This window comes from Gallinula chloropus, assembly GCF_964237585.1.
Source record: "Gallinula chloropus genome assembly, chromosome: 13".
NCBI classification, from domain to species: Eukaryota; Metazoa; Chordata; class Aves; order Gruiformes; family Rallidae; genus Gallinula; species Gallinula chloropus.
In genome coordinates, this window is record NC_140098.1 from 8,458,433 (window position 1) to 8,480,606 (window position 22,174).

At 41.2% G+C, this 22,174-nt stretch overlaps 1 protein-coding gene across 1 annotated transcript in view; it reads left to right on the forward strand.

Moving 5' to 3' along the window:
- The window catches only part of TENT4B (terminal nucleotidyltransferase 4B), a gene marked incomplete at its 5' end in the record, with an annotated part of 44,686 nt that extends 24,244 nt beyond the window's left edge, over positions 1-20,442 (forward strand). The window contains 10 exons of the mRNA XM_084270109.1: positions 3,970-4,016; positions 6,216-6,336; positions 7,322-7,429; positions 10,481-10,609; positions 11,789-12,002; positions 13,279-13,405; positions 13,507-13,610; positions 15,328-15,515; positions 16,066-16,230; positions 17,515-20,442. Of these exons, the coding sequence (XP_084126235.1) occupies positions 3,970-4,016; positions 6,216-6,336; positions 7,322-7,429; positions 10,481-10,609; positions 11,789-12,002; positions 13,279-13,405; positions 13,507-13,610; positions 15,328-15,515; positions 16,066-16,230; positions 17,515-17,694 (1,383 nt within the window). The 3' untranslated portion in view covers positions 17,695-20,442. The remainder of the gene's footprint in view (positions 1-3,969; positions 4,017-6,215; positions 6,337-7,321; positions 7,430-10,480; positions 10,610-11,788; positions 12,003-13,278; positions 13,406-13,506; positions 13,611-15,327; positions 15,516-16,065; positions 16,231-17,514) is intronic.
- Positions 20,443-22,174: the final 1,732 nt, after the last annotated feature.

Consider the following 22,174-nt stretch of genomic DNA (forward strand, 5'->3'; position numbering starts at 1 on the left):
TATGTATATATGTAATATTTGATACAGATTTGATATATGAAATAGTTGATATGAAAACTATATGTGAGGAAAGGCTGAATGAACTGGGGCTGTTCAACCTTGAGAAAAGAAGACTGAGAGGGGATCTGATCAATGTTTATAAATATCTGAAGTGTGGGACACAGAGGGAAATGGCCAACCTCTTTTCAGTGGTCTGTGGGGACAGGACAAGGGGCAGTGGCCACAAGTTAGAGCATAAGAAGTTCCACACCAACATGCAGAAGAGCTTTTACACAGTGCAGGTGAGGGAGCCCTGGGACAGGCTACCCAGGGGGGTTGTGGAGTCTCCTTCTCTGGAGATATTCAAGACCTGTCTGGATGCCTACCTGTGCAACCTGTCCTAGGGAACCTGCTCTGGCAGGGGGGTTGGACTTGATCATCTCTGGAGGTCCCTTCCAACCCTACAATTCTGTGAAAATTCTGTGAAATATTTTTTTCTATTTTAGATGCTTATATATGTGTGTGTGTATATATGTGTATATATATACATATACATATATATATATATTTGACTTTGGGGTCTTGAGAAAATAGGCTTTCTTAAAGCTACTGTAACTGCTTTCTGTAGCCAGAATCTGTTAAAGAAGGGGAAGTAAATTCCAAGCCATGCTGCACAGCGACAGCTGATGGCTGGGCTTAGTGGTAATGTGACTGAGAAGCAGCACACACTGTGCAGTTGAAAACTGAAGTTCACTTTTCAATTAGTGCTGGTTAAAATGGGTTTGGCCATCTTTTCTTGAAAATGTTAGAGAGCAAGAGCATGCTCTCAGTAACTGCTCTTTAAAGCCTCACTCTGCGTTTTGTCTGCTGTTACGTCGGGGAAGAATTCTCCTGTTGCATGCCCTTTCGTTTTCTGGAGGCTGGAAGGGAACTGGGTGCAGCACACCCAGTTATAACCTGGAAATCACTGTAATGTCCTTTTTCTAATACTTGCTTTACAGGTCTGCTTGGGAACTGAACTGCTGAACTCAACTGTGTTCGGCTTGGAGAGTATTTCAGTGTAATTTTTTTTGTTGTTTGAGTTAATCACTAACCTTTTGGAAATCTGTGTTGGTTTAGCTACTTGTAAGATTTAAGTTTGGAGTACATGCTCAGAGAAGGTGGAATGTTATCTGGTCCAATGTCCTCAGTTTTAGCTGTAGTGTAAAGCACGCAGTTAATGTTTAAGCTGTTCATCTTGAGTCATAGAAGCAGTGAATCCAGCTAAAATGCACTTGTGAAGTTAAACATACACATTTAGTTTGTAGTTTCTCACTGAACGTGTAGGTAAGACCTACTCTATAAAAATCAGATACCGAGAAAAGGAAGATCAGGCTTCAGGAATCTGAATGTGTAGAGAGCATGTGGAATGTGTCTGTGCTGCATATAGGTTGGGTTTTTTTCCTGTTCCACTTAGGAAAAAGCTGAAAAAGCAGATGGAGGGGGGGTAAAACTAGGTAACCTAAACTGTTACTTTATTTATAGAAGTTAGCAATTGTGTCATTTGCTCTCTTACTCAAGGGAATGTGCTTAGAAGGAAACATTCCTAGTAAGTGAGAACTGTTCTTGGCATGAGCAAGGCTCTGACCATAAGAAAGGCTTTAATTACACTGAAAGTGAACAACCCAAAACATTGAAGGAAACCATTTGAAGACAAAGTTTTTTGACTGGTGGAATATGAAAGTTTGTCTGTTGAGCAAATAAGTACTGGGGCAGCGGAACTGAGGATGTGTTTGTGATAGTGTCTCAGCTTCATCTCGGACTATTATGTGGCCTTGCAGGTCTGAAGAGAGGTAATGTTGGTACTTCACACAGTTCAGTTATGGAAGTGCTATGGTTGGAATGGAAATAGAAAGATGAACTCTATTTAGTTTGACAGACTTCAGAAAATTCTACCTAATGACGTAGAAGAAAAGAAACAGATTGGCTGTGGATAGATTTTTTTTTTTTGGCTTCATTTGTTTTGATGGAGGGACTTTTGTAGTAAGGAATTCCCCAGCTTTTGTGGACTTGCAGGTTGTGCTGTGCATAGTGAGGACATACTTGGATGCATACTGGTGTTACAGCTCCTTCAGGAACCTGGGAACTTAATATGAACAAGCTGCAGAAATGCAGGAGAAATTGTAATGTAACAGACAGGAGTAGGAGGACTCCACTGCAGTCCTGTGAAGTCTCAGGTTAGCTTACGAGTGCAAACACATATTTCTGTCCACGTAGACCAAAACCATAACTGCCAGTGTTGGCACACCACAAAAACTAATGCCTGTATCTCTCAAGTCATTATATTGTCCTGTATTTGGGATGCTTTAAAGATGTATGTGGCTATGAAGCTCCAATGTTTGAAATCCCTATGTGATAATACATAAAAATCCTTTAAAATTTCAGTTCTGATTTCCCTGCTCTTCCTCCTCCATCTTTCCATATTTGATGAGAGTGATTGAAGTGTGGGTGTGGGTTTCTTTTGTAATAATTCAGTGTTTTTCGTGCTTCAAATTATTGTACAATAGCAGATGCTGTCTCATTCCTTTCGGTAAAGGTCATATATGTTCTATCAGTAAGTTTATGAATACTTTCAGGGTTGTTTATTCAATAAAGGCACTCTTTGCTCTTCAGCTGAACACACTATTTTGATAATGTGAAAGCACATTTATTTTTTTCCTGAGCCCATCAATGGATGTTTTATTGTGCAAAAGCACTTCTCAGATGTTTTTGGTGGCCAAATAAATCCACGTTTGACTGAACCCAGTTCCACAGAGGATGCTTTACTACTATCCGGTATTTAAAAATAATAATAATAATAATAATTACATTCTTAGCTTTGTGATGCCTTTTTTCTTTTGTCAATATCAAGTACAGTATTAATGCTAGTTCTGTGGCATCTCTTGCAGTCTTTTCTACTTCAAGAAGCTTGGATCGTTCAGCATTAAATTTGCTGCCAGTGTGTGCTTTTTGGTGGGGGTGAGAGGGTAAAAAGAGTGAAGTGATACAAAATAATCAAGAGGAAACACTCATACTGCTGCCTAGTTTGCTAAAGTATCGAGGCACGTGGTTGTAAAACATGGTCTTTTCCTTCTCCCCCTTTTTCTCAGCCTGTAGGGGACACTAGTAAAAAGCGGGTCACTTGACACGCAAACAGGTGGCAATCAAGCGAGTGTGTGAGGCTCATCAAAGCAGAAGATCCAAGTCTGTAAGGTGGCTCCAGGAAACACATCGGAAGGCTGTCTGGTTGGACATGAGTCCAAAAGTGTAGATATCTTTACTTTGAAGTCTCACCAATCCCCCTCGGAGAGCGCAGGAGTCCGACCTCTCCGCGAGGCTTGGCTAAGTTAAGGAGAACGTGGTTTGGGACAGCTTACCATGGAAACCTGATCACTGAGAACTCCAGCACTAGTAAAAGCCCAGCACAATAAAAGAAATCTATGGGATGTGAAACTTTCTGAAAGTTTTTTTGTTGTTTAAGCAGAAGAGTTGTGCTATTTAGTGTGTAATTCAGGGAGGGAGAAAAGGATTGTGATTTAATGCGAAGCAATGGAAATATATTAAACTTGGAAACCGTGTGTACAAGCTCAAAGGTATGCTTTGAGATAGGAAAGCAGAAAATAAATTGAACTGATACTGGGGCGCTTTATGTTCTGTCATTCATAAGTGATTTAAAGTGTTCTGGCTTGTGGGTTTTGCTAGATTTGGTCACACTGAAAATTTTTACATTACAAAGAAGGTTTTGTAATAGAAAAGTCAAAGTTGTTAATGTTTTGTGGGTAAGAACAACGAGGATTAGCCATTTATAGCACACTGAAAATGTAAATGCTTTCACAAAGTGTTTCTGTTGGCAATACCAAAACCTACCGATGGAGGGTAGCAATAACCAGCCTTTGCAAGTGACTTGATAGAACTTGTTTGTCTCCTGAAGCCTGAAAATTTGTTTTCACATATCCTGTTCTTGTTTTTCAGGTGCAGATATTTGGAAGTTTTAAAACTGGTTTATATTTACCTACAAGGTTAGTAACGTCAATATACATTGTGTACCAGAGAAAAGCTAGCCTGTGGAACCTGTACCCCTGTAGTGACCTGTCTGATTTCCCAATATCTATGTTACTTGTGTGTATGCTTGTTATGTTAAGTGTGAAGCTGCTAGTGCTCTGCAAAGCATACAGAAATGTAGTGATTGAGACTATCAGCTATAAGACATGTGTCTGTATAGATTTCGCATGGATCAGTAAGAGATCTGAATTACCTTGTCAAAAAAAGGCTTGTTTTGTGATCTGGCTTCATTACATGACCAAAATGAAGTAAGAAGTTGGCCTTAAAAGAAAAGCTAAATTTTGTCTCCACAGACAGTCCAATTGAAACTCTTAATGTCACCTTGTTAGTGCTGATGTTAGCGCTGAAGAGAGAAGATGGCATGCAGAACTGTGCTTCTCTCTTGTGACATCTGTACAATAGTCAATCTCTACCTTATTCAACTGTGTTACTCGGTTTCATGAAGACAAATCATTACTCAGTGACACTGGCATCTTCTGTGTAGAAGTTGCAAGGAATTTTGACAGTGAAATAGAAATAGAATGAAGAGCTTGGATGGCTGCGGGGAATAAACACATTTAAATAGCGTAAGCCTGAGGTTAACACTTGAGTTGAGTTCGTACTTTGGGAACGTGAGGTGTTAGTTGCTAGTACTGACTGCAAGCGATGGACCCCTCAGTCGTCATTCCATCCCGTTTTGAAAAGGGATGTATCTGACAGATACTTGAGTGTCTTTACTATATTTGCTTGATTGTTTTGAAACTTGTAACAAAACCACCTTGCTGATGTCTGTCTGTTTCCATGTATTGCCTTTCCTTCTGTATTTGTTTCAGCTGAGTTGTTGGGGAGAATCATTGCTTTAACTGTAAAACCAGGACCTAAACCCACACAAACCATCCTGTGGCAGTAGTTGGAAGCTCTTAGAGTAGCCAGTGTTTGTGTCAGGAGTTAATTCACTGTTGCCTTCCATCGCAGCTTCCCTAGGTTTTGGCCACCCATCAGCAACTGTGTAGTTAATACAGATTTCAGGGTCTGGGGTTCAGAAAGACTTACAGTGTGTTTTAAAGTGTGATACTCTCTGTTAGGACTTGCCTGATATCCTTTTACTTCAGCTGGTACTGAAGGTTTGGCCACACAGTGGTTTTGTTCTTCTGGATCTCTGTGACTTTGCAGGCAAAAGCAGAGCTGCTTTTTTCTCCCTTGGTGTGAAACATGTCTCCTGTTGTTAACTGTCAGCATCAGCAGTGGGTTTACCACTCACTTAGTTTAGAAGAGAAGTGTCCAGCAGCATTTCCTGCTCTCCAAGCAGGTTTGGACATAGTTTTCTGAAACTGGCTGAGTGCTGGCTGTCCTTGTCAGCTGAATGGTATGCAGCTGAACTGCTGCTGAACTTGCCTGCTGCCGACACTGCTTGTCGGCAGAGAGACTTCATCTGATGCTCGGGGAGTTGCTTTGAGATTGTGAAACTGGTGGTGTGTGTTAGTCAGCAGACCTGTGGAATCTATGGGGGAAAAGTGTTCCTAAATTTTGTGGTTATGCGGTGTTCCATGTTAATTGTGTGGACTGCCAGTGTAACTGGGGTTATATCCTCACCTCTCCCAAGCAAGCAGGGGAAATCAAAGGAGAAACTGAGGAGCGAAGAGGGAAAAGGCTCAGGATCTCACAGTAGCCTTCTCTGTGTTGATTTTGGACACTGGTCACCTTTTGAATTTGAGTTCAGGTGTTGGCTTAGGGCGCAAGCTCCCTATGTAGTCAGATGGATATGGATGAACATAGAGGGGAAGTGTAGCGGGATGGGTACACCTCTTCAGGGAGCTAAGTTAATGAGTGAAGTTAATTAGATGGCTTGATCTCATTTAACAGCTTGTTGCTTCCTAATGTCAAACTTGCCACATTTTCCTCTCTGCTGGCAATGTGCCTTGAGACCAGTCTCTGGCTTTGCAGCCCAACTAACAGTACATCTGTCTGTCCCCTCCTCTGGTGACTGGCAGTGTGCTGTATTCCCCAGGTGTCAGGGTTCATCCCCACCCACCCCTTTGCACAGAAAATGAAAAATACATTATTTGTCTAAGCTGCGTTGTCAGCTTTATTGAAGTTACATGTGGATGTCAGTTGTTTCTCTTTTAAGTGTATTGGTCTTCTGATTTGAATAAATGTGTATTTTCTTTCCATTTCAGTGATATTGACTTAGTTGTGTTTGGAAAATGGGAGACGTTACCTCTTTGGACCTTGGAAGAAGCTCTTAGAAAGCACAATGTAGCAGATGAAAACTCGGTGAAGGTTTTAGATAAAGCAACTGTAAGTTTGGGGGAAGAGGGTGTTTCCTTGCTCTAAGCTAAATTTTGCAACAAAGGAAGATCTTGGCTAAAGGGCTGAATTTTCATTAGCAGAAACCCTTTCATATATAAATTTGAAATTGAAGCTTTTTATTTAGTGTGGGTTTTATTGCTGACAAAAATAATGAATAGTACTCTGACAGAAGCATTTCACTGCATGGCCTACACTTGCTCTTAAGCAAGGTTGTACTAGTCCTTCTTGTGAGTGAATGTGACCAGGCTTGGGCAGTTCTGGACTGAGTTTGCACATAAGCAAATGATTCATTTTTTTCTTAGTGCAAGTAAGCAGGCACAATGCCTTTCCACAGAGAAGTGGTGAGTACAGCCTTGTGTAGGTATGAAATGGTATGTCTTGTGCAGGATAGGATTACTTCCATTATAACTTCCTAGCTTTTGCTAATTGTGAGAGTTTGGAAGTGTTGGAGTTTACACAGGTGTCTAACTGATGGCTGTTATTAGTAGAGAGCCCTCCTTTGGAAGCCACTCAGGTGGAAGTATGTCCAAGTGCTGTCAGTATCTTGTGCTGCTTGTTTGAAGATAATTTTGATGAGGAATCCATGACCCACAATGACACGAGTGTCTTTCCCTAAGAGTATCTATCACCGTTTATCTCTATTTCCTAAGCATTTGTCTCCCTCTGGTGTTTGGTTTTCCCGGTAGAACTATGCTTCTGCACTGGGAACTGACTGAGACTAGTGAATCACTTTAAAGATGAAGCGTTAAGTTCTGTTAAACAGAACCGTAAATGGAAAAAAGCATTTATGAATTAGAAAAGCTAAGTTCCTGTGACCAGACAGGCAAGGAGAGTGGGCTCCTAACTGGACAGGAGTCCTGTCTTCTCCGTCTACCTCCTCTCTACCAATTCATAAAGTGTTTGGGTTTTACTGGTGTGTGTAAGTGTGAATGAAAGCAAATGTGTACTGACTTACTGTGTCTTTCTTTTGCAGGTACCTATTATTAAACTGACAGATTCCTTCACCGAAGTAAAAGTAGACATAAGCTTTAATGTACAGAACGGGGTTAAAGCAGCCCAGCTCATCAAAGATTTTATCAAGGTTAGGCAACACTATAATAGAACTACAGAGCTGAGTATTTGATGACTTCTTTTGATTTTCTGCTTTGAGATACATAGTCTTTTTCTCTGGTTTTTTTTTCTGCCTGACATTCAGTGTGACATTCTTAGGTTTTAGTTCCGTTGCACTAAAAGGCTTGAAGATAGTAAAACATGCAAAAAAAGCAGTCTTCAGTGTTCTGCTCCTCCAACTGCAGTTCCTTGAGCTTAAGACTGGTAATAACCACAGATTACTGCACAAAATAGGAATGATCTTGTTCGACATTGAATGTTGTTACAGCTGTTAAGTAGATTAAGTTAAATTTTAGTAAATTATTGTACAGGGATTCACAATAGATTTTGGATACATCACAGTTATTTTAGTTTAAGATGCAGGATCGTTTTGTTAGGATTAATGAGCTTTTGTATTTAAAGTTTGGAAGTATCATTACACTTTCTTCCTTCCCTTCCCTTCCCTTCCCCTGTTCAGTGCATTGGACACTCATAATACATGTCTCATGAAGTAGAGAATTTTTGTTGGATTTTCATGTTCTGTGTAGGGAGATGAAGTGCAGTTCAGTCTCACTTAGGACAACAGTAACACCTAGGTACTTAACAGCTTTGTTTTTTTAACAAAACAGACAGACAAATTAAAATCTTTCAGTAGCTGGAAGTAAAACTCCTTCAGAAAGCTCCCTAAATGGGAATAAAGCATGTACTTTCAATCATAAGGGTTAGAAATCACACAGGTCTCTGCTGTAATAATGTTATTGAGTTGGGACGATTTTCAGTTGCTGATGGGTTGAATGTATGGCCTTCTACATCCTCAGTTCTTTACGTATGTTTAATGACAAGTACCAAAGTAGCTCAGTTAGCTTCAACACTGTCTGTTTCTTTAACCTGTAGAAGGGCATAGGAGAACAAAATCTCCACACTTAGTTTGGGTTCAGTAGGATGCTGTGAATGCTTGTCTACATGGTCTCACCTGGGTGGCTGTGGAAACCTGCTACTTAAATCTCATGCTGGTGAGGCCTCTTGCATGTGCCTTTGGAGTCCAGGGGTAGAATAAGTGGGTCCAGACACCTTTCCTCCCTTGGCCTCTGATGAACAGAACTCAGTTGTGTTGGCTAAACCACGGCCAGTAGTTTGGTGCTAGTGGGGCAGCTTTCTGGGGAAAGAAGATGCCCAGATCCTCTGTCATAAGGTCCTGCCTGGAATTGGGTCGCTAACTTTGTTTTTTATGTCCTGTGCACTGTCACTGTGCCTTGTGGTGGATGGACAGCCCGTATTTAGTTTTCTGACGCAACACTGGGGCTGTATTTCTGTTGTGCTCTGTGTGCAAATTTATCTGTAGGTAAGCCCGTAAAGCCCTGCATGCTTGCCCAAAATTGCCTGTGCACTTAATGTAAAGAGAGGAGGTAGTCTTCTCTGGAGAGCCTGAAGGCATTTCTGTGTGCTTAAAAGAAGGAAGTGTTAGCGTGTTCCCACTGCCCAGGCTGTTTGTATCCCTGCGCAGAGGCTGCTCTGGCCTTGGCTCAGGGCACGTCGAGAGCGGGAGCTGTGTGTGGCAGCCAGGCAGGCTCGGGGCAGGGGTCAGCCCTGACGTACTGCGGCCCAAGGAGCAGAGCAGCTCTGGTGGCAGCAGCACGGCTTGGCTCACAGCCTGGCCAGTGGCCAAGTCCCTGGTGAGGAGCTGAGGCTGTGGGAGCTGAGCCAGTGGTTACAGTTGGGGGCAGCATCAGCACGGCCCAGGCACACACCAAGGGGTGTGACTGAGATGAAAAACAGCTTTAAGCGAAGCGAGGGGGCTCCCAACAAAGCATCCCACATGGTGCTTTCCCACCGGCCCCAGCCAAGGCCGTGCAGCTGCTGCACCAGAGCTGGCCTTGAGCACGGGCCTGGCGTGGCGCTTGGAGGTGGCCCTCGGCCCTGACACGCAGCAGATAATGGTGGTGCTGCTGAGCAGGGTCATTTGTTTAATTTGGAGAAAATGTGATGTGTACATGCCAGGTAACACCACTGGTGTCCTCGAGGACCTCAGTAAAGCACTTACAGGGCACTCTCTTGGATCTTCATTTGTTCTTCAGTAACTTCGGACACGTAACTGAGGTATCGTGTACAGTGCTACCCTCGCAAAGGCCTGTTTCTCTTCAGCGGGTTTGTTTAGGAAGTCTGAGGTGGATGAAGCCTTAATGACAGGTTTGCAGTTTCCTGAGAAAAATCCTGCCTTTGAGTTTTGGTGTGTGCTGGTAGTCAGCACTTCAGCTTGTGACTTTAAGTTCCTAATAACGACCTGGGGTTAAACAGGGCTCCTGACACTCACCGTAAGACTCGGGCAGAGGAGTTCTTGGAGAAATTCTTCCTTCCTTTTAATCCTTTGCACTTGCAGTTGCCATGATCCACATCTGAGACACTAAGGAACTCTGTAGCTCTGTGTTGGTAGAAGAAACAATACTACCGAGCCTCTCTTGCCCCCTCCCCAGTGAGTGCAGGTGTAGCCCCAGCCTCCACTGCTCTCCAAAAGGTCTGTGTTCTCCGCACGTGTGGCAGACACACGCCTCTAAGGGAGTCTGTACGGACAAACCTATTGAAGGACCAGTTGCCCAGAGGTAAGTATTGGAAAAGTGTGCTCTGGGTGTAGTCATTGCGAAGAACTGTTTTGAACTGACCACCTGAAGTGCCTGCAGGACAGAAGTCTCAGTCCCCTTTGGGATACCCCTTGGTTGGGTTTTGTTACGGATGTGGGTATCTCCAAAGTTCTTCTTTCACTTTCCTTTTTGCTTACATGAGAAAAGCAAGTGTATTTATATATTCAAACAAAATCATTCTGCTTTTGTGAGGTAATAATTTTTTCTATTAATATTTGCTGCTGGAGTTGAAGAGGTAAAATAACTGTCTGGATCTCAGGCAGAGCACTTGGCTTTTTCCCTGTTACTAAAAGTAGTAACTTAGAATTATACTTAGCTTTGAAACTTAATATAACAGCTAGCCTCAGTATGCTTTCATTTGTATATTGGCATCACAGTATCCTAACAGCTTTGTTTTTCTCTTTCAGAAATACCCTGTGTTACCGTATCTAGTTTTAGTATTGAAACAGTTCCTGTTGCAGAGGGACCTTAATGAAGTATTTACAGGCGGGATCGGTTCTTATAGTCTTTTTTTAATGGCTGTCAGTTTCCTTCAGGTACGTGTAATGAAATCTGTGGATGCCACATTGCATTATGAAGGGATTGAATCTGTCCTTAAATATAATCATTTAAGCTCCCTGGTTTGTGGGTTTGTACCCCCTTTTCATTTAAAAATAGACTCATCCCACTTGTCTTCTGCTCTCTCTCCCATATTGGTCCTTTTGGTGTTAGAGGTGCTTGGAACATCCTCTGTTGTGTCAGTGCCAGGCATGTGTGTCAGTCCTGGCATAATTGTTTGGCTGGTGTGTAACCTATTTGGAAGGAGCTGCACAGGTTGGTGTTAGAGGCAGCTGTCCTTTACAACACTGGTTTTCCAGGTGTTGCACCTGTACCTGCTTTAAGGAATGCAACAGAATTTTGCTTGTTTGTCTTGGTTTTTTAAGCTGGTATCAGGTAAAGGTGTCCTACAGTGTTCTTTTAAATCCAGGAGAATAAAATGCATGAGCTAAATCTGTATTGTTGTGCCTGAGGGGAGAAAAATATTATAGAAATAGGAAGTAGTCAAGTCCTAGCTCTGTCAGCCTTCTCCTTGCACTGAATGTTACTCTGTGTCTATGTGTATGTCTCTACTTTCCCAGCTCGTAGCTACTTTTAGAACCAGAGCCTTGCACTGGAGCTGGTGTTTGCCAAGTGCCATTGCAGTTTCCTGCTGAGCATGAAAGAAATGAAGGCAGCAGGCATAGTGTCTTGAAAGAAACCGAAGTCTCTCCCAACCCCAGTCAATCCCTGTTGCTTTGACTGATAGCCTTGCCATTTGCTCCTGCCAAATAGAAGCCGCCTCTCGGGCTGCATTCTTAACAGCCCAGGGGATCACTGAGCCAGGGCCATTGTATTGTGTTGCAAACCCAGGTCTGTAAGTTGCAGGTACCTTGGCTTTTTTACAAGAAGCCCGCCATTAGGGCTGGAAGGTCACTTACTGTACCAAGGTTCAAACACACAAATATTAATACTTGTCAGATCTATTTTTAAGAGGTTAATTACTTTAGAAAAGGTTTGATAGCATTGTGTTTTAAAGATGCAAAACTGCTTTATCAAGGAAAAAATACTATAGGCATGTTTGCTTTATGTATGATGTTTTATTATTACTTATTGTATTTACACGTTTGCTGTGAAAACGGCACTAAAAAGGGACTTGAAACGAGTTATTAAGAATATTTTTTTTCTTTCCTTAATAGCTACATCCCAGGGAAGATGCCTGTATGCCCAATGCCAACTATGGTGTTCTTTTAATAGAGTTTTTTGAATTATATGGACGTCACTTCAATTATCTGAAGACTGGAATCCGAATAAAGGATGGTGGCTCTTATGTTGCCAAGGACGAAGTGCAAAAAAGCATGCTGGATGGCTACAGACCATCAATGCTGTACATTGAAGATCCATTACAGCCAGGTATCCCCATAAACCAAGGCTGTTTAACATAGTGACTAAGAAGAAGTTAGGGGCGTGCTGAATCCGGAGGACTGTTGTGGTTTAGCTCAGCAGGCAGCTAAAACAACCCCGTGGCCTTTCCCCCAGGGAGAACTGAGAAGGAAAAAAAAAAGAATTTAAAATCATGGGTTGAGATAAAGGGAGGTTAATGTGGCAGAAAAGGAAGAGTAGTAGCAGTAGATGAATAGACAAAGCAAGTGATGCACAGCACAATCCTCACCACCCGCAGCCCAGAAGTGTCCAGATAAACTGAGCTGGGACTGTGGCTCAGGAGCTGTCTGCTGAGCACGATGTCATATGGTATGGAACATTCCTTTGGCCGGTTTGGGTCAGCTGTCCTGGCTGTGCCTCCTCACAGCTCCCTGCGCACCCCCAGCCTCCTTGCTGGCGGGGCAGCCTGAGAAGCTGAAAAGTCCTTGACTTGGGGTAAGCATTGCCCAGTAACAGCCAAAATCAATGGTATTCTCATCCAAAATGCAAAGCACAGCACCATGCCCTGTACTGGGAAGAAAATGAACTCTATCTCAGCTGAAACCAGGAGGAGTTAAATTGAAGAATAGCATAGAACGACCACCAAAACCCAGACAGAAGCACTTCACTCAGAACACAGTGATGTTCTGTAAGACGTGTTCCTAGCAAAAGTGGCTGTGTCGCCCAGGAGCATGCCGGTGCTGCTGGTGGGGGAGGATGTGGGAAGGCGCGCGGACTGCAGCAGTAGCGCCACCGCAGCGAGGGCCTGTGTGTACGCCTGGTCCCTTTCAAGCTTGTGCTTGCCTCTGTCACAGCTCCGCTTTACAGCATGCGAGGGCTCTTGGGCACTCTGTCCTGTTTGCTTCTGTGCAGCAACGTGCAGTCCTAGTGGTTTTGTTCTGTGCTGTTACCTTTACAGTGAGGGTGATTGTTGCCTGGAATGGCCAGCTTCTGAGGCAGTGAGAAGAACAGTCTGTGAGAGAGCATATTTCTCATCTAGAACAATCCCGGCTGGGATGGTGCTGCTCCAGTACAGGAATGATGCTATATTTTTTTCCTTTTGTATTGCCCTTTTCCCCAGAGAACTGCCATTTTGGGCTTCAGTGCCTGTGGATATCCACATGTCTCTTCAGCTCTTTCAGATCTTTATGCTTCACTAATCCTATTCCCTAGGAGGTAGCTGCAGTGTGTTGTATTACCATCTCCTGTCTGAGATGAGGTAACCGCGGTTTCAGTCTTCTTTCTTTAATTCTGTTCTTATTTTCAGGCAACGATGTCGGGAGGAGTTCATACGGTGCCATGCAAGTGAAACAGGCTTTTGATTATGCCTATGTTGTTTTGAGCCATGCAGTTTCCCCAATAGCTAAATATTACCCTAACAACGAAACGGAAAGGTAAAGTTTGTGAGTCTAAATCCCGGACGTTAATATCTCATACTTTGGTCTGTCTAAAAATTAATTGTCATGACTATTTTGGTTTTCTTTCTGGTTTCCAGTATATTGGGTAGAATAATCAGAGTAACGCAAGAAGTGGCCACGTACAGAGACTGGATATCAAAGCAGTGGGGGATGCAAAGCAGGACGGAGTCCTCGTGTAATGGTAAGTTTTGGCTAAGCATGGCTGGTAGTGAGAATCTTCCTGCGTGTTTTGATCCAGTAGATGTTGTTGCTGCTTTTGCCACGCATTAGGCAGTGTGTGCATCTGAAGAGGGATTTCCTCTCTTGCTCAGTTGTGATGGGTTTTTTCTCATGTTCTCGTCTATACAATTTAGACTTGCACAAGAGTAAAAGACCAGGCCACAGCTTTATCCTACTGTAATAGATTTGGTCAGCATAAAGGCCTGTGAAGGGTGCTGCTGGCTTGCAGAAGGAGGCTTCTGAAAAACTTACAGTATAAATCACACATGTTGTTACTGTCACCCCTTCTGCCCTTTAAATGGGGATGAAGTTTTAAGAAGAGTTACTGGGAGTGCTAGTTTAAATCTAAATCCTTACCCTTTGTTCTTTTATTTTTCATTTTAAAGTTTACTGCATTGTACGTGTATGGACACAATATTTCAACCAGGATTAACTTTCTATGTGGAATAAGTATTTTAAACAGAAACATGCTAAAATACCAATCATAATTCTTGTTACTAACAAAGGGAAACGCACAAAACCCAGTCAGAGAACTTGGCTGAAGGTGTCCTTCATCTTTATATTCATTGTCCATCGTCTGACTTCACCAGCCAGCTGCCACCCTCTCGGTGCAGGTGTGCCCGCTGCCTGGAAGTTTTCCAATTGAAATGAATTTCAGTATTCTGCAATTTTAGAGTGTGAGCTCTCTGAAGTCTCCTCTTGTTAGGGATTAATCAGAGAAGATGACAAAACTTCTAGGGCTTTAGGCTAGGTTGGGATTCTGTTTGTTTGCTTTAAAGCTTTTGTGGGTGAGTTCCCCCTCTGTCCTCGTGAACTGAATGTGCTTCTTGGTCATGGGCAGTTTGTTGGTCTGTGGACCATTTTGGAGCTGCCATACGTACCCCGGCAATGGCCGAGAACCACAGCTCAGTCCTGCAAGCTCCAGATTAATGTATAGCCACCTATTGTGGTGAATGTATTAAACTCCCTGTGAATGCAGCAAGAGAGGGGCAGCAAATATATATTATATAAATCTACAGGTAACTCCTAGGTGTTTTACATGAGATAAAACACTAATTAAAAAATAAAAACACCTCTGTCACAGCAAGATGGAGGTGACAGTTACAGTGGTCGTCTTGTAGATATAGTTTAGAGATAAGTTCTGATTCTTCTCTTAATTTTTTTTTTTTATTAAGGTAGCAGTTAGTGAGATACAAGAGTTCTGTGTCTCATGTTTTCAGTGTAGGGTGTCACACAAAGCAGCCAGACTGACTTGCAGCTCTTAGGAGCCTAGCAGCTCCAGCAGGAGAAAAATCTTAGTTGCTGGGTATTGGACATTCAGGAACAGAATTTAGACCTAGGTATTTGCATGCTACTGGTGTGTGTTGTGTTAGTAAGCAGCACATCTGAGCACTGGTACTACCTTCTTCCACACCTTGCCTCTCTGAGCCTCATGCTGAGCTGTGGTTTTCCTAGTGTACATTAATGGGCCTTGTCAGGAACCCCCACGCCCTCTGCGAGGTGCTGGCCTGCTGCCTGCTGTGCACACACGCACACAGGCGCCCACAGGTCCCGAAGCGCGTACGTGCGCAGATGCCTGTACATGTCCTGCTGGATGTAGCACATATTTAATGCATGAGTGTATTAAAAAGGGAATGTATTTTAGCAGTTAACGTGTGCTTCTGTGTTGTTTTTAATAGGTAATGGAGTAACCTTGATAGTAGATAGTCAGCAGCTAGACAAATGCAACAACAATCTTGCAGAAGAGAACGAAGCTCTGGGAAAACCTAGAAATAAAGCTTCAGAAACACTTAGTAAACATTCTTCAAATTCTTCATCAGGTCCTTTATCATCATCATCGTCTACACTGTCCAGCTCTAGTGATGTAGTAAGTACTGAGGGGTTTCTGATGATACTTTGTCAGTTTGGGTGTTTTTCCTGGTTTGTATTGCCACAGAATACATTGGGAAAGCTCGGAATCCTAATTAATTATTTCATCCAGAATCCTAACTTGCATAAGATGTTCTCTCTTATGCAATTTCTACACATGTAAGTTACAGTGTGTTTGAACACAACACATGTAGAAAGTGAATACAGTAGATACAGTTACGTGCCCTTTTCTTTGGGAAAACTGTATTTCCAAAAAAAGACTGGTAGTTCTAAGCCATATGCTTTAAAAAAAGCAAGCATATTGGGAAAAAACCCTGTTCAGGAAATCTATTTAAGAAACAAATCCCAAAATCACCACTGTGTATAAATACATCTTTTAATCTGTCTGTTTACTGGTAAGAATTCTGGATTGAAAGAGTTTTCATACCTAACAGAAGAAACACGTTTTAAGTTTTGTCCACTCTAGCTTTATTTTGAAGGGAAATCTCACGTTTTAGAAAAACTCATTCATAAGAAAAAACTCACTAATACTTTAAATTTTCCTGAAGGATTCTGATGGAACACCTTGCAAAACCTCTAAACAATTGAGTTGTCGTCAGTCTACCACAAACAGAGTGGGGTCACAAGAAGTGTCACTGGAATCTTCCCAGTCAAGTGGGAAAACACAAAATAGCCAAACAGCCAATACATCCAGCAACACGAACAAATCTCAGGTTTGTGGAATGTTTGGAAACAACAACTGTATAGATTATTTGAATATTACACAGGTCCTCCAGGGCAGGGCAGCTTGTTCTGGAAAGGAAACGCTGCTTTTTTTCTCTTCCCCCCCCCCCTAAAAAACTTTGAGTGCTGATTGTACTTTAAATCATTTGGTTCTGTTTAGCTTACAGAGTCGAGTTCACAACAGTGGCTCTCCCAGCCTTAAACCAGATGAAACTGGATTGACTTTATTTTGGGAAATGTAGATTTGCCAGCAGTGCAGAGTTGTGTTGCACCCATTTCCCTTTTTGCAAAACAGCCCGTCAGTCCAGTCCTTGCTGTGGAACCTGAGGCCTGATGAGCCCTGCCTACCCTTCAGCACAAAAGAGTTAGCAAGAACATATGTTGGAAACATGACTGGCAGATCTGTTAGCTGTTGATACTTGTTGAAGTGCCTTTCATTAAGGGAGATAAGAGACCTTGCTCACATGTGACTTCCCCTCCCGTTTTCCCCTCAAGCCCAGTACCTTTATGAGGAGCCCTGCCAGTGCTTCACACATTTAGGGGATTCCTCGTGTTGAAGAATAGTTCTGTGACAACTCAGTACTCTGGAAGCATTATATGCCTCTATATGCAGTAGACTTCAAATATATGCAGTTTAAATTTTTATAACTTCTCCAAATTTAGGAAAACTATTCCTGAAAAGTAATTCTGAAAACTTGCTGCCTCCTACTTGCTGGCAATATATCTCTAGCTAGTGACGAGGCAGTTGACAAGCTAGGCCTTGGATACACTACGAGTGTGTGTTTGTGCTATTATGCAGCGCTAATTCTGGTGCTGGAACAGGAATACGCATGATCTGAGATACTCTATGTCTGTAAAAAGATGTGGTATAAAATTAGTCCTGGTTTTAAAAGAATACTGTCTGTCATTTGCACAGAAGATGAGATTTGAGCAGTCTTCATCTGTCGCTCTGGGGTATGGCCATCGTGTTTCTGTGAAACACTCTTCTGATGGTTGTGAAGTGGGAGCAATAGGACAGTTGTGTCCTTTTCAAAATTCACAGTGGTCTGCTCTTCTCTCTTGACTGGTGTGGTTTGAGTCGTGGTTGCAACCACTGCAGTGAAAGACCCATGGTGCTGTGCTGCTGTCCAAGCAGTGGCCTAGCTTCTTTTGCCATATCAAGTGTGACGCTTTGATATCAGAGTTACCATCCTCCTTGCCCAGAAATAGGGTTCTGTAGCTCACGTTTCTTTTCTTTTTTAGCACTGATTTGCTGTGTTCTCTTTCTTTTCCAGCATGGATCTGCACGGTTATTTCGCTCTTCTAACAAAGGCTTCCAAGGTCCAACAAACTCAAGCCACGGTACCTCAGTCACAAACAAACAACACCAAGGCAGCAAATCCCACCATCAGTTTTTCCACGGCAAAAAGAGGAAACACAAGAGGGATGCAGCCCTGTCCGACCTTTGTAGATAATTGCCTATTTTATGACTGTTCTTCTGTGTGCAATGATCTCATGCGACAGGATAGTTTGATAGTGACTCCTTGGATCTCTTCCGGAGCTTCAGACTGTTCAGACATTGATTAGCAACTGCATTTTTTTTTTCCCAGCTCGCCACGGAACGGATCATGAAGATTGATCACTGCAAAAAAACAAACAAAAAACCAAAAAACAAACAAAAAAGGAAAAAAAAAAGGAAAAAAAAAGAAAATAAAGAAAAAAGAAAATAAAAAGGAAAAAAGAAAAAAATTTTTAAAAAGAGGAAAAAGGCTGCTCATTTGATAAGTCATATGCTACAACAGGGTCATTTAGGATATAAAGCTTGAATGTAAAATAAATGTATTTCCCATCAGCTCATGCTGACCTGTAGAGGTAGTACTCAGTGTGTCTAGGGGGTGGTAACAAAACACAAAAAAAAAAAATAGGAAAAAAGCAAAAAATTGTATTTTGAGGGAAACCCAGCCTTTAAAGGTGAAAGTAATTTGTGCATGATTTTTTTTATTATTTTTGCATATACTTACCATTTTATTGTGTATATATAGATGACCATATAGGAAAACTGACATTTGTAATAGTGGATTTGTTAATACTTTTTACATAACATTACTGTTTAAATTGTAAACATGAATTTTTCTCAGGATTAGTTTGGAAAATAATCTGACTTGTCATCTTAACATCCATATAAAGAAACATTACTAGTTATATTGCTCAGAATTTCTTTTCTTGGCATTTAAAAGACTTAATAGAACATTTGATCTGCAAAAGCTGTTCCTCTGAAAGAAAGGTTTATGGTGGCAAATGAAGTCCTTCATTTGTATAAAGTGTACGTGTACTTTGTGTAGACGCTGAGCTTGTCATCTCGGAGAAGTAACCTTCACCTTGTTTTCTAGAGTGCCATCATTTCAGGCAATGGGGTTTTATAGCTGCATCCTTCTCTTCCTCCCCTTAGTGGCCTCTTCCCAACCCTTTCTTTTTTTAAAGAAATGTAAAGCCACTTCGGGTTTTTTGTTTGGTTGTTGGTGGTGATTTGTTTTCTTTTTTTCTTTTTCCGGTTTTAAAAAAACAAGGAAACTCAGACGTTTGCATTCCTGGGCTGCTTTAATCCCGTGCCTCTTTGTTTGTGCCTTCCCTCCCCCTTCCAGGTCTGGGTTTTTTTGTCTTTTATATTTTTGCTAACTCCTGTAGGAGATGATAACTGTTGAAGCTTTAAGTAAATTTTACAATTAAAGTATTTTTTTCTCACTCCCCTCTTAGGCATTTTTATATTTACACTTGATTATTTTAAAAAAAACAACCACAAACCAACTTCAAATAATGAAATATATTTTGTATTGCCTTAAAGACCCAAACCTTTCATATCTCACGGTGTTTCTTCGTTGACCTAGTTACCATTTAATTTAAACTCCGCATGTGTCTGGTTCAGTTGCATTACAAGCCTAGGTTGCAGTAACTGTGATGCTGTGGATGCAAGTTGAATGTGTAATTACACTCACAGGCATAGCTTGGAACAGGAGTTGGGACACTTCAGTGGTAGAAAGTTAAGCGGCATTTACTTTCACATATTTCTTTGAAGAGGAAAGTCCACACTCGGCATATGTGGCTGTATTTAATGCAGCTGTTCTGGAAATGATGCTTTTATAAAAAGTACTATTAGCTTCTAGGAACTTTTTTTTTAATGTACATTTACAGAATACTACAGACCAACCTGACCTTTAATGGGCACTAACGAGTGCAATGATTTTTAAAGTAACGTAATGCTAAAATAAGACCAGAACTGATGTCATCACTTAAATTAATAAACGTTTTCAATGTGTCAAAGTGTTTTACTTCAAAAAGGAAACTACATATATTCCAAAAAGTATGGAAAGTTACAACACTTACTCAAAACACTAAGCTTAAGTGATGTTAATTTGACAATGTTTTTTTAAAATTTTAGATTCATATTTTAATTTGATAATTTTATCAGCAAGATGTTGAGGTTTTGTTCATAGAAACTAGTAAAAGTTGTATCACATTATGCATAATAGTATTTATTTTGTTTTAGATTATTGTGAATGTGTAGACTTATGTTCACCGCTTAGGGAACAATTATTTATAAATTATATTAATCCAGTATTGTTAGCTGCTATTAGCAAAACTGTTCCAAATCTTAATACCTGCAAAGATCTGTATCGCATTTACCACACTGAAGTGTAAAAGAAACACCCTCATCGTTGAAAGCAAATGTACTCTTAGGGTGCAGATATTAGTGTTCCAATAAGCATGTGATAATTTAAGGTGGTGGTAGCGGGAAGATAATCTTGATTCCATTGGGAATCTTAGGTTTGCCTCAATTTATGGTTTTCATAAATTTAATGGAAAATAGCTTTTCCTGGACTGCTCAAGTTTCTTTTTGGTAAACAGTATCTTTCTAAAAGAAAAAAAAAAGAAAAAAAAAAAGAAAGAAAAAAAAAAAAGCATGAAGGAAAAATTGAGGTATTTTACTTTGCCTCAAATGACCAGCATTGTATTCATAAAATACTGTATATCTTGCAAATCTTTATTTAAACAGAACAGTTGAACTGTTCGTTTTTCAATCTGAAGTAAAATACTTTCAAGACCTTTTAGTTTGCCTGCTCATTTGTCTTGTACATTTCATCTCTGTATTTGACTCAAGTCTAATTCCTTTTTGAGTTTCAATACTTTTGTGAAGATTTTGTGAATATATGAAAAATAAATGTTTAATCTAACTCCTGCAGTTTATCACCATTCTTGACACTTACCCTGTTTTTCCCTTTGCAGTACTGTGGGAAGAGCAGTCTCCTCAAGTGCCTTGTAACGTTTTTGTAGTATCTGGGTGCTTCTGCAGCTGAGCGCTGGGCCCTGGAATTTGGAAGCTTATTTTGCTCAAGTTGGGCCTGCTGTGCCATGTTCCCTCCAGGAGAGCTGCAGTAGGGGCTGTATGCCTGAGAATAAGTGGAAGAGTGAATATACATGTGTAAAGGGCGTTTGGAGTATTGTTTTTGTTTAACTTCCTCTGTGCTATACTTAAGGGACCCTTGCCTGAGTTCCCTTGCTCTGCCTTCCTGCCTTGGGCCTAGGTGTTGGGTTCCCACTGCAGGACAGCGGCTCTTCAAAGCTGCCATGGACAGGAGGGCGTTGTAGAAATACCCAAACCTTGATCTGAGTTACCCTCAGCTAGAAGGCCTCTGTAGCACGGCTCCTGGAGCACAACTGGTGTTCTTAACTGTGGGTATCTCCCTTGCATAAAGCCAGAGGGAGGCGTACTGGAAGTTCTTGGGGCCTTTCTGCTGGTGGTCTAACCAAACACCACCTGAAACGACATTAATGAGCTGCAGTGTTTATGTATCTTCCTGTTTGACATGAAATTGATTTGTTAAGGGGTTTTGTGCATTGTTTAAAGAATAGTTGAAATGGTGTTTATAGTTATAAGCTTTGTATTCATTATTAATACATTTTTTTTAATTGTCAGTTTCCTATTTTGTGGCAGAAAAGGAGCTGAAATGTAAGTAAATCTTCGTGTTTGTGAGACGTAATGTGATACTGTTTACTGACCTCCATGCACTGTGCAGCTTCCTCAAAACTTGCAGGGGGTTAAATGATTGTAATAAACTTGTTTGCATAGAATTTAATCTTTAGAAAATAATCAGTAGTCCAATGGCTGGTGGCAACTTTATTTAATGTACTTTCAAAAAGGATCTTTTCCATATCTACAGTCATCACGTGTGCATCCTAAACATGACATGAGCAAGCAATTAGAAAATAGTTTCATATTGAAAATGTATTGTAAATAAAAGCAGCCTGCCATTTGACATCTCGATGGCTATTAAATTTCATGCTAGGTGTTAAAACTGAATGTGTGAATCCAGCTTTATTTCTTGAAGTGTAAAAGCTGTAGGAGATTACAAAGTGCATAATTACTTAAGAAGGAAGTATGTTTACTGTTAGGGACTGTAACAAAAAATGCATTTAATTATTCCAGCTACTGTTGAAGTGCAAAAAGTATGATTATTTATTCTGCTGATTCCTAGAACTTGATTCTTTTGCTTACCAATGGAAGCTAATTTTCTAAGAACCAAGTTCTTCATGTCTTGAAAGTGCAGAATTTTGAGAGTGTTATTTTCTAGCTAATTTGTATCTCCAGAAGCTTTCCTTCTAAAATGTTTTCCAGTTGCAGTGACCTAAATATGTGTCTTGACTGCGTTTCTGTGACCCATTTACTAGCAGTTCTGCCAGATACATATTCGTGTCTTCATGAAGAAGTTGAAACCAGCCTTGCAGTTCTTGTGATGCTTAAGTATCTCACAGTTGTAGATTTTTCTATGCCAGTTACAGGGCTCACACTTGTAGTCATTTGCTCGGAGCCTAGTTAACTAATCTCCAGAGGCTGGTTGTCAGGATAGTTGAGATGATCCCAGAGAAATGACCCAACACCAAGGATCCTTTGCAAGTTAC